Raw genomic sequence first — 12,380 nt, forward strand, 5'->3', positions numbered from 1 at the left:
ACTGGGTGTTATGCACAAACAATGAATCATGGAACACTTCATCTAGAACTAATGATGTAATGTATGGGGATTAACATAAGAATTAAAAAAATGATTTAAAAAAAATGGATTAAATATTTAAACATAAGACCCAAAACCATAAAACTCCTAGAAGAAAACATAGGGGAAAAGCTCCTTGACATTGATGAATTTTTGTATATGACACCAAAAGCATAAGCAAGGGAAGCAAAAATAAACAAGTGGGACTACATCAAACTAAAAAGCTTCTGCACAGCAAAGGAAACCATCAACAAGTGACAAGGCAACCTGTGGAATGGGGGAGGGAATATTTGCAAACCACATACCTGATAAGGGGTTCAGATTTAAAATATGTGAGGGACTCATACAGCTCAACAGCAAACAAAACAAAGCAAACAAAACAAAAAACCCCCAAATAACTAGATTAAAAAATGGGCCAAGGGCCTGAAAAGGCATTTTTCCAAAGATGATATATAGATGACCAACAGGTACATGAAACGGTGTTCAATATCACCAATCAGGGAAATGCAAATCAAAACCTCAGAGTTGTTAGGGTGGCTATTACTAAACAAACAAAATCCCCCCAAAAAAACAAAAAAAACACCCAAAAACCAACCAACCAACCAACAAACAAAAAACCCAGCGTACCTGGGTACCTCAGTTGGTTAAGCTTCTGACTCTTCGTTTCGGCTCAGGTCATGATCTTGTTTTGTTTGCTGTTGAGCTGTATGAGATCTCATGATCTCAGGGTCATGAGATTGAGCTCTGTGTCAGGGTCTGCACTTGACGCAGAGTGGGCTTGTCCGTGTCCCTCTGCTCCACCCCCCCCCCCGCCCTGCTTGTGCTCTCTCTCTCTCAAATAAATAAATAAATAAATAAAATCTTAAAAAAAAAACCAAACAATTGTTGGCAAGGGTGTGGAGAAAAGAGAACCTTGTGCATTGTTGGTGGGAATGTAACTACAGCTGTTATGGAAAACAGTATGAAGATTCCCCCCAAAATTAAAAATCCCACTTTTGGGTATTTATCCAAAGGAATTGAAAGCAAGATCTCCAAGAAATATCTGCACTCCCATGTCCATTGCAGCATTGTTCACAATAGCCAAGATACGAAAGCAAACTGTGTGTCAACCAAGTGGATAAAGAAAATGTAACATATATTCACATATATATATACAAAGTATATGTGCTATATAGTTGTTTATATATAGTATATATATATTTATATATATACACATATACACACAATGGAATTTTATTCAGCTTCAAAAAAGAAGGAAATCTTGCCACGTGTTACAACATGAATGAACCTAGAGGACATTATGCTAAGTGAAATAAACCAGACACAGAAAGACAAATTCTGTATCATCTCCCTTATATGTGGAATCTAAAATAGCTAAACTCAGAAACAGAGATTAGAACTATGGTTGCCAGGGACTGGGGGAGGGAGAAATGGGGACATTATGGTAAAAGGGTACAAAGTTGCAGTTATGCAAGGTAAATAATTTCTAGAGATCCGCTATACAGTGTAGTGCCAATAGTCAACAATACTGTATTGTATACTTAAAATTTGCTAAGAGAGTAGAGCTTATGTTAAGTGTTCTGGCTGCACATGCACAAGAATAATAATAAAGGGGGTGGGAGGAAACTTTAGGTTTCATGGGTGAATCCTTATCCCCAAACTCATCAAGTTGTATACATTAAATATATACATCTTTTTACATGTCAATCGTACCTCAATAAAATGGTTAAAATAATAGTAACAATTGCCAATCCATTCAGTAAAAAATAGGTAAAATATTTTACCAATACCTTTACAAAGATTCATGAATGTCCAATGAGCACATGAGATAGTGTGTGTCACTCGTCATTAGGGAAACGAAAATGAAAAGCACCACCACACACCCACCAGAATGGATGTTTAAAAGTCTGGCAGGTCCAAATATTGGCAAGGAAATGGAGCACCTGGGACTCCTTGAAACTTCTGATGAGAATATAAAATGATACAACCACTCCAAAAAATCAAAATCAAAGGCATGCACTTTCTCATAAAATGAAACATACGCCTGTTCTGACTCAGCAATTTCATTCCTAACCCAATAGAAATGAAAATATGTACACAAAAAACTTGTAACCTGAAAATTCACAGCAGATCTACTTATGACGGGCAAACCCTGGAAAGATCGCTGTTGTCCAGCCAAGAAACAAACTGCGGTCCATTCAATCTGCTGAACTATAAAACGGAACAGATTCTTGCTAGCAGATATAGAAAATAAAACTATTCCTTAGGTTACCAGCAAAAACAGGTTTATTTGGGAACAGCAGAGAACCGCAATTCAGGAAAACAAACCTAGAGCAAAAGAGGCGCTGTCGTCAACTCAAAGTCCGTTGGACTAAACCGGGAGCCGGAAGTAGAGCGGCTTCTCATTGGCTGGGCTGCCGGGAGGAGGAAATCTTCTTCCGGGGCAGTAAAGTGCTACGCAAAGGGCCCCGAGGAGCGGTGGGGTGTCAGCGCGCCCCCTGCTGGCCGCTTGGCTCCATACTAAATGAGCTTTCCTTTTATGAATTTTCACACCAAACGAACCCATTTTGCCAAAAAATAACTGGCTGTTTTACTTTTAAGGTCGATATGAGTAATATAAGTAGTTTTGGGTTTTTTTTTAAAGATTTTTTATTTAGGGGCGCCTGGGTGGCTCAGTTGGTTAAGCGACTGCCTTCGGCTCAGGTCACGATCCTGGACTCCCGGGATCGAGTCCCGCATCGGGCTCCCTGCTCGGCGGGGAGCCTGCTTCTGCCTCTGACCCGCCCCCCTCTCATGTACTCGCTCTCTCTCATTCTCTCTCTCTCACATAAAAAAAAAAAAAAAAAGATGTGAGAGAGAGAGTGGGAGACAGAGAGCATGAGAGGGAGGAGGGTCAGAGGGAGAAGCAGGCTCCCGGCCGAGCAGAGAGCCCGATGCGGAACTCGATCCCAGGACCCTGGGATCATGACCTGAGCCGAAGGCAGACGCTTAACCAACTGAGCCACCCAGGCGCCCTAGTAGTTCTAATTTTTTAAGATAACGCAGGACTCTTTTCTCCTCTCCATTCCCGCCAGCCGTTCAGAAGGGTTTCATGTTGCCCACGTCCTCTCCATCGCTGTTTTCGGCTTGGTCTGGGCGGCTGCAACGAAGCACCGCGGACTGGTGGCTAACAAACAACAGAGGCTGCTGTCTCACGGTCCTGGAGGCGGGCGGTCTGACATCAGGTGCCCGCACGGTCGGGTTCGGCTGAGGCCCCCCTTCCAGGTTGTAGGCTGTACCCTCACGTAGTGGAAGGAGCTAGCTTGCCCTGTGGCCTCTTCCTAAAGGGCACTAATCCTGTTTACGGGGCCCTACCCTCATGACTTAATTCCCTCCCGAAGGCCCCATTTCCAAATACCATCACATTGGGATTGGGGTTTCAGCATATGAATTTTGGGGGACACAAACACTCAGCCCTTGCCTTGTCTTTTGCTTATCACCCTTCTAATAGTATGCAAGGGCACCTCCCTGTGGCCTTTCCCTAATGGCCAACAACAGCCAACATTTCTGCCCACGTTCATTAGCCATTTTATATCCTCCTTGGAGAAATATCTATTCAAATCTTCTGCTCATTTTAATTGGGTTGTTTGCCTCCCTTTCACCGACTTTTAAAAATAACAGCTTTATTGAGGTATAATTCACATACCATACAATTCACCCATTTAAATGTACAATTGAGACGTTAAGCACATTCACACTGTTGTGCAGCCGTCGTCACGCACAGCCACGCGGGGGGATGCAGGCTGGACTTCCCTCAGGTGGGGGCTGCCCAGGACCCTGGGGTCTGTGCCACCGGCCTTCTTCCTGGACCCTCCTGGTCCGGCCTGGTGGATGAGGGTCCCGCCCCAGAGACCCCCCAGCGGAGACCGGGACCCGCCCGTCCGTGAAGGGCCTTTGAAATCCTCGCAGAACGATGGCTGCAGGTGCATCCCGCAGGCTATGACCCCCTTCAGCCCCTTCAGGACAAACGCCTTGCTCTGAGGACCGGATCACAGAGCGCCGGGTCCTCCCGGCGTCCTAGAGCTGCCAGGAAGTGCCTCTGGGTCGCTTCCGGGCATCTGGCCCCGCTTCCGGTGTGGCCGCGCCGCTGAGCTTCGCGGGGCCGCGTAGCCCCAGACCGCGCTCTGCAGGTGCGGGGGCGTCTCGGACTTCGGGGTACGGGGGTGGGGTCCCTCTTTCCGGGCGGAGGCAGCGGACCGCGATATGGCTCCTTGGCCGCTCCATTCGAGAAGCTCTGGAGGCCGATCCGGGGCTGCGTGGGGCGAGGCCCGGCGGCGGGGCCCGCGGCTCGTGGGCGGCCGCTCGGCCGTGCGGCAGGTGGCCAGGGCCTCCCCGGCGAGCACGGGGCACGACCCCGACCGGGCCGGTCTCTGTAGGCTGCTTCCTCGGGGCCGGGGGGCAGCACGCTGTCCTCCCGGGAGCAGGGTCTGAGCGTCGGGCGGCCGGGGCAGTGGAAGGCAGTTCCTGATGGGGGCCGGGCGCCAGGCGGTTGGGGAACACCCGCGTTTGGGCAGTGGGTGGTCGTTGACGGGCAGGGCGAGGGGGGCCCTGCCTTCCCGGGAGAATGCGGTACGATGCAGCCAGTAGAGGCCCCTCTGTGCCCCCGGGCTGCCCCGCGCTTCGCCGCGCCCCATTTCGCGGTGTGGTGAGGACCCTTCTGTGCTCCGCCGAGCTCTGTCCTGTGCGTGTGGCTTGGTCACCTGAGATGTGTCGTGACGTTATACCGTCGGGTACTGACCCCGAGCTTTTCTCCAGGTGCCACGGTACCTCTTGTCACGTGCCCCTCCCGCCTGCCTGTGTCTGGTTTCTCCTGTGCTGTGGAAACGGTGGGGACTTTCGATGGACAGGCCTGGGCTCTAGTCCTTGGGCAGTCGTGTTGGAGCCTCGGTTTCCTTGTCGGCTCCCGCAGAGCCGTTGTGCGATGCACGGTTGACTGAGCTTAGTGTGGTGGCCGGCAGCAGCAGTGGCTGTTACAGCCCTGTGTTCTCCGGACTTCTCTTCTCCTTCACTCTTTTCTCCATTATGTATTTGGAGAGCTTATGTGTCCTCTCCTGTTTTCTGGTTCTCTTCTCCTGCCCACCCTGCCTCCCTTCCCTGCCAGCTCGTCTCTTGCCGGGATTAAAGTGGGCCCATCTGCCACCTGCTCTCAGGGCACCTCCCATTGCATTGGCTGTCACAGGTGGTTCATGCTGTCAGCATCTTGAAGTCCTCATTTTCTGGCCCAGAGCACACGGGAGTTACTGGACTTCTCTTCTCCCCGCCCCTGGCAGTTGCAGCTGAGACCTTTCTTCTGGGCTGCTTGATCAAAAAGGAGGAAGCAGCAATGTCTGGCTTGGGGACTGCAGCTCCATACCTGCATTACCCTGGTGATAGCCACAGTGGCCGGGTGAGTTTCCTGGGGGCCCAGCTCCCCCCAGAAGTGGCAGCAATGCCCCGACTCCTGGGAGACCTGGACAGGGGCACGTTCAGAAAGTTGCTGAAGCTGGTGGTCAGCAGTCTACAGGGAGAGGACTGCCGGGAGGCTGTGCAGCGCCTCAGGGCTGGAGCAGACCTGTCGGAGGAACGGCTGGGTGTCCTCCTTGCCGGCACAAACACACTGCTCCAGCAGGCCATCCGGCTGCCCCCAGCCAGCCTGAAGCCTGACGCCTTCAAGGACCAGCTCCAGGAGCTCTGCATCCCCCAAGACCTGGTCACGGACTTGGCCAGTGTGGTGTTTGGGAGCCAGCGGCTTCTCCTCAACTCTGTGGCCGGGCAGCAGGGGGCCTGGCTGCCCCATGTTGCCGGCTTGTGGTGGAGGGTGGACGTGGCAATCTCCACCAGTGCCCTGGCCCGCTCCCTGCAGCCAAGTGTCCTGATGCAGCTGAAGCTTTCAGATGGGTCGGCATTCCGCTTTGAGATCCCCACAGCCAAGTTCCAGGAGCTGCGGTACAGTGTGGCCCTGGTCCTCAAGGAGATGGCCGACCTGGAGAAGAGGTGTGAGCTCAAACTGCAGGACTGATCGTGCTTGCAAGCCCATTGCAGTCACCTGGGGAGAGTTGGCTCCGACAGGTGTCCGCAAACAAAGCCTGCCCTTCCAGGAGGCATTCCTGAGATGTTTGAATGTAATCATGTCATTGTCTGTTCCGTTGAGAAAGCTGGATCTTCCCTTTTTATTGGAAATAAAGCAACTATAAAAAAAAGCGTCCTCCTGGGTGGGCATCAGACTGCACACCCTCCCCTGGCTATTGGTTTTATTACTGGGTGAGGGCACCTGCTGCTGTGGGGGGGCCATGTGTGGTTCTGGTTTGGTTGCTATCGGGTGTCCAGGTCAAGGCCTTTTTGTGGACACTGTGTGGTCACTTGGCCTGGCCTCATGTAGCATCTGCTTATTAGCTTTTGTGAACCCTTTGTTTTAGTGTGGACATCTCATTTTCCTGTCTTATATCTTTGACCTCATGGAGCCAACATTCTAGTGGTGAGGGGGAGACGTTACAAAATGCATAATACAAAATGACTGGCAAAGCTTTTCAGAGGAGGGTAAGTGGTGCAGAAACAGAGCAGGGGTTGGCCCCTGGGTGGCTTGGTCTCTTAAGCATCTGACTCTTGATTTCGGCTCATGTCATGATCTCAGGGTCCTGGGATCAAGACTCCCTGCTCAGCAAGGAGTCTGCTTGAGATTCTCTCCCTGTGTCCCTCCTCCCACTCGCGCTCTCTTTCTCTCTAAAATAAATATTTACAAAAGGAAAAAGAAAGAGGGGCACCTGGGTGGCTCAGTCAGTTAAATGTCTACCTTGGGCTTAGGGTATGATCTCCTGGTCCTGGGATGGAGCCCTGTGTCCAGCTCCCCGCTCAGTGCCCCTAGCCCCCACTCCTGTTTCTCTTTATCTCAAATAAATAAATAAAATCTTAAAGTAAAAAAAGAAAGAAAGAAAAGAGATAGAGCAGGGTCCCAGGACGGGAGGCAGGATTATGGAAGAGCTGGGCTGTCATCCTAAATTGGGTCATGGGGTGGGGACACGGTATATGAGCAAAGACTTGAAGGAGGTAAGGGAGCAGAGCAGTCTGAGGGGTGGGAGCAGCAGCTCCTGGTGCACAGCCCGAGCAGCTGTGGCTGGGTGAGGGGTGAGTAGAGGGTGTGGAGGGCACGCCCCAGGGGCTCTGTAACAACTTCGGCTCTACTCTGAGCAGAGCAGTGTGATCTGACAGTTGCTCTAGTCCTGGGCTCTAGTCCTTGGATCTCCGTGGCTGCTGTGTTGCGAGCACAGTAGAGCACAAGGGCAGGGGTTGGGAGCCCTGTGGTGGAGAGGCTGTTGCCAGGGTTGAGGTGGAGTCGGGGACAGGGGGACAGGGGCCTCTCCTGGGATCCCCTGAGTGGGTGTCTCAGGCAGCTCGGGCTGCCATAACAAAATACCCTAGATTGAGTGGCTTTAACAACAGAATTCTATTTCCTCACGGTTCTGGAGGCTGGCAGTGCGAGATCAGAGTCCCAGCAGGGTCAGGTCCCGGTCAGAGGCCTGCAGACAGCCTTTCCTCAGGCCACATGCATGTGTGAGAGAAGAGAGCTCTCTCTTCGTCTCATTAAGGACACCGGTCCTGTTGTTGGGTCGGAGCCCCACCCCATTTAACCTTAATCACCTCCCTGAAGGCCCCATCTCCATAAACAGTCACACGGGGGGGTTAGGGCTTTAACATGAACTTGGCGGGGGACACAATTCAGTACTTGGCAGTGAGAGTGCAGGGTGGAGGAGAGCGGGATCTCTGCTGGGTGCCTCCAGGGTGGGAGTGTTCAGGCCCGTGGCCAGTGTTGCACTTTCCAGCATAACTGGCCCCCAGGTAGGGGACGTGGGTCCTGCTTTTTGCAGAGACGTTTGCTGTCAGTCTGTGTTCCCCTGGCGGTGTCCCCACCTCCATGGTCTCTCCGCTAAGCAACCAGCTCACAAGTCTTGTAGGATAAATAGGCCTGAGCAGCCTGCAGGAACTTCCCCTGAAAAACAGCTCATGAGCCCTGCCCTTTCCCAGAACCCCCTTCCTGCCCTCCTGCTCTGTGCCGGGGCCCCATCGGGGCCCCATCGAGGGCAGAGCACTCCCACCTTCTCAGTTAATCCTTCTCCCTCAGAGTCAGGGTCATGGCAGTGTGGGTGTGGGGCACTGAGGACAAGCTGGCGTGGGGCTGCGCACGCAGAGGTAGGGTTTCAGAGGCTGAGCTCCCAGGTGGAGCCCCAGGTGGGGCCCAGGCCTGGCTCAACTGAGGGGCGCGGATTCTGTCTCCTGCAGCATCCGCGGTCATCCGGGGCCCCGCTGCTCCGAGGATGGGAGCTGGACTGGGCCATCCAAGCTGCCGTTTGGCCCACGTACTTGCTGAGCACCATGTCCACCCACCCAGTGATGGAGGCCTTCTGTGCCAAGTATGTCTGTCGTGACCCTTAGACATGTTCAGGGAATACAAACTCAGGATACGTTTGGGGGAAAAAAAAAGTAAAAACAAACTTAAGAAAAAGGAATTTCAAAGTCCTTTTGCCCACAGACAGCAAGCATGTGTGTGTGGCAGCTCCGTTCTCTTCCCGGGTGTGACTGCTGGTGCGAGTGGTGGCCGAACGTGCCCTTCCCCTTGGCGGGTGTGCCGTGTCCCTCTAGACACAACAAACAAAACACCACAGGCTGGGCAGCTTCAACATCGTTCATTTCTCCCAGCTCTGGAGCTGATGGTCCGGAATCAGGGTGCAGACTTCTCCGTGTCCTCACAAGGTTCCGGGGGTGAGGGAGTGCTCTGGGGGCTCTGAACCCATGGCCTAATCACATCCCCAAGGCCCCAGCTCCTCAGACCATTACACTGGGCGTTAGGGTTTCAACATACAGATTTTGGAGGGGAGGGGGTGACACAGACCACAGAGGCTGTGTTGTTAAAAATCACAGTGCTGGTTAGTGGTAAAACCATTTTATGTACTGAAACCGTTTGGAAATGGGAACGAAGGAGGCAGAATGTGAACATTTTAAAGCCCTTGACATCATCGGCCAGCTGTGACCCAAAGTCCGTTCTCAGTACGGGTTTCTCCATCACCCCTTACGGGCCGGTCCCTGGGCAGCGCAGCCGCGAGCGCAGGGTTGTTAACGGGTTTAACGGCAGGCGCTGCACACCGGTCTCCATCCTGCACGTGTGTCCACCCACTAACTCACAGGTTGAAGCTTCCCCGCTTGACGGAGGTCAGAGGCTTGCCCTAAGTCAAACAGCTGATGGGGGAGCTGGTGTGGTCAGCCTTCCCTCCCCACCTGGACGGGACTGCACTGTTGGCAGCGTCCTCCGTCTGTTGACCGCCAGAGTGACCGTGGAGGCCTGCTGGAGGGGCAGGATCACCTGGGGGGGCTTCAAGAGGCTCTCCCTGCTGGCTCCTGTGGACACACCTTTAGGGTTGTGAGCCGTTGAGATTTAGGGGCTTCCGCTGTGCAAGATTACTGGAATTTGGCCGGTGCAACCAGGAATAGAGACCTAGGGTCTGAGCCAGGCTTACATGTCCCGGCGAGTGCTCCGAGCTCTGCCACCACCACAGGGCCACGTGGCTGGGCCTCCACGGTTCTAAATGATATGCCGAGCAGAGGAGAGGCACTTCCCAGGCCACCCCGTTGTTGGCATCTGTGAGAACACGCACAGCCCCTTCCCGAGAGGCCCTCGGAGCACAGAGCGCTCCCTCGGAGCCCCTCGGCGCTTGCAGGGGGAAGGCCCTTTTCCACTCCCAGGTGGGCCGATGGAGGCGCGGAGTTCCAGGAGTCGCCCAGTGGGCAGGCACCCGGATTAGCACTTCCTTTCTCTGCCCAAGGGGCACAGAGGCCCAATCCCCCTCGTCCTTGTGCCCCTGGCTGGGGTGGTCTGGAAGTCTGTCTCCACAGCTGTGCTGGTGCGTCCCCTCTGCAGTCCCCTGGGACGGCCCTGGGCCCCTCGAAGGTACGGCATCTGGTCACACACACCCTCTGCTCCTGGCGGGTCCGGACACTCTGCCCACTCGCGAGCCGCCTCCCAGAAGGCGCCTCTGTGCTGCTGCTTCCAGTCAGCAACGGTGGGGGCGGAGCACCGTCCCCCATCCTTGGCAGACGACACGGTGGCGCTGACCACGCTGCCCCTCCCTCCACTCCCCTGCTGCTCTGCAGAGCCGCCATGGCAGGTGCCGGCCGGGACTGGCCGCACCAGCTTTGCAGGTCACAAGGGTGCTGTCGGCTCTGGCACTGTTGCTTGAGGGCAGCCGGGCGCTACGTGAATCAAGGGGCACAGTCACGTTCCAGTAAAAGTTTCTTACTGGTGTTGAAATTTTAATTTCATGTGTCACAAAATCACTTTCAGCCATTTAAAGACCATTGTTACCTCCTACGAAACCAGGTGGCAGATGGATGGTGGCTCTGCTCTGCTTCCCTCAGCCCAGCTCTTGGCAGGCTGGGGTATGTGGACCCTGTGCGCCCAGAGCAGCCGTCCACCCTCAGGACCTGTGGTCAGTCCCTACCGCTGACCAGGCTCCAGGCCCACCTTTGTCCCCAGGCCCGCACAAGGCCTTGTACAGAGAATGGACACTCACACTTGCAAGATTACCCTTTTCCATTTTCTGGATCTTTTTCAGATCTCTATGGAAACTAAAAAAAAAAAAATCCCCACTCAATGTGGGGCTCGAACTCACAACCCCGAGATCAAGTCTCACACTCCACCATCGGGAGCCCTCCAGACACCCCTCTGTGGAAACTCGATGCCAGTGGGTTTCCTCTCTTCCCTGAGTGTTGAGCAGTGAATCCTGCACTGGGGGAGCATCCAGGCTTTGAGGTTGGGGCGTTAGGCAAACATTTCCTAGGCTCTGAGTGTAAGCCACACACACTGTGTGAACTCACCTGGGCTCTGCACCCCCCACCCCTTCGTGAAGCTTCCAGGAAGCTCGGTGGTCCCAATCCACTGTCATATATCAAAGCTTAATCTGGTAATTGAGTAAAAAGCAGTTTCAGGTCAAAATTATGGGTTTATTGCCTCCAACAGAGAAATCCAAGGTAATATCTACTCTGAAACAGAATTCTGGATAGTCTTAAAAATGCTTGTTATATTCACTGAAGCCCAAATTGGGAGATACAGCTTGAAAGTAGAACGCAGTATCCCAAAGCTTGCACTGCCCTAACAGGGGGCCCTCCTCCACTGCCTCTCTGCAAAGAGCCACCAGAACACGTGACGTGTGCAGACACTCTTCCCGGGATCTCAAGCCCCCGCATCTCAAGTGCTGAGGCAGTTTGATTTCACAGAGTCTTGCCGAGCAGGCCAGTAGGACGCTTCTCTTCCACGTGGCTGCAGCTAAGAAAGGACCCCTCACCCTGTACTTCTGCAGTTGAGGCTCTGGACTGGAATGTAAGACTTTAGGTTTATCTCTATTGAATTTTTGGTTGTATTGGAACATTTAAGTGAACAAACCACACTAAGAATTGAGGGCATGGAGTTTCTACCCAGGTTAACAAGGCCAGCAAGTGTGAACTTGGCTCGCATCGTACGAGTAGCCAGCTCTGTTCCAATAAACTTTATTTATTACACTGAAATATGATTTCAATATAATTTTCAAATGTCACAAAATAGTCCTTTTTTCCCTTCTTAGCTTTTAAGCCTTTTAAGAGGTAAACTGAGGTACATCAGTTTTAAAGAGTTTACTTGAGCAAACGTGGACTGGAACCAGGCAGTGCCCACCTGAAAAAACCAGAGTTCTGTGCTGGGAAGAGACAGGGGAGAGGTTTTCACAGAGAAGACTGCTTATGGCTGTTTGTGATTGGTTGTTCTTAAATTTCATTTTCTCAGATGAGTGCACTTAAGAGGAATCGACTCCGGCCTAGATTTTGGTCAGCTTATGTAGCTACCAAGGCACGAGAGCCACCCCGTCTAATGGCCTCCATGTTCCAGCCCCTGATCTAGGACCATGTCAATCCAAAGAGAGAATCCAGGGGCTGGAGATGATTTCGGTGGAATCCTCTGGCCCTTTCTGGCTGGCCTGGAGTTGCTGTTAGAGGACAGCATCATGCCCAGGTTGGAACCTGGAAGACTTCGTGGAACCTCCCAGCAAGTGGCCGAGAGAGGGTTCCCTTCTGGGGATGGCACAGTCAGTGACCAAACTGCAGTCCCTGGTCCTCTTGCACTGACCCTTTTGGACCTAAGCTCTGGGTGGAGTAGGGACAGCTGGAGGGGCGGTTACAACTACTGAAATGGGCACAGTGATTTCATAGTGTCCTGGCACCTGGAGAGGGGACACCTCCAAAGAGGCAGGTACAGGCCAGGGCACAATCTTCAACCCAAGAACTGGCACCGCAGCTTGAGAACACAC

General features: G+C 52.8%; 1 protein-coding gene and 1 long non-coding RNA gene across 5 annotated transcripts in view; one reads left to right on the forward strand and one right to left on the reverse strand.

Annotated features, from left to right (window-relative positions):
• The window catches only part of LOC145721014 (uncharacterized), a 133,643-nt gene that overhangs the window by 21,362 nt on the left and 99,901 nt on the right, over window positions 1-12,380 (reverse strand). The window lies entirely within an intron of this gene.
• On the forward strand, window positions 4,130-6,095 carry COMMD5 (COMM domain containing 5). 4 transcript variants are annotated; one of them, XM_031040708.2, is made up of 2 exons: window positions 4,130-4,208; window positions 5,180-6,095. In XM_031040708.2, exon 2 carries the CDS (start codon window positions 5,402-5,404, stop codon window positions 6,074-6,076), a length of 675 nt encoding a protein of 224 aa, XP_030896568.1. In that variant the 5' UTR covers window positions 4,130-4,208; window positions 5,180-5,401; the 3' UTR covers window positions 6,077-6,095. The 4 variants fall into 4 exon arrangements, with proteins under 4 accessions (XP_030896568.1, XP_030896567.1, XP_006744825.1 ...); XM_031040707.2 differs by having other exon boundaries at window positions 4,131-4,208; window positions 4,834-6,095; XM_006744762.3 differs by having other exon boundaries at window positions 4,134-4,208; window positions 5,349-6,095.

This window comes from Leptonychotes weddellii, chromosome 4, assembly GCF_054177405.1.
Source record: "Leptonychotes weddellii isolate Sample4059 chromosome 4, ASM5417740v2, whole genome shotgun sequence".
Taxonomy (NCBI): Eukaryota; Metazoa; Chordata; class Mammalia; order Carnivora; family Phocidae; genus Leptonychotes; species Leptonychotes weddellii.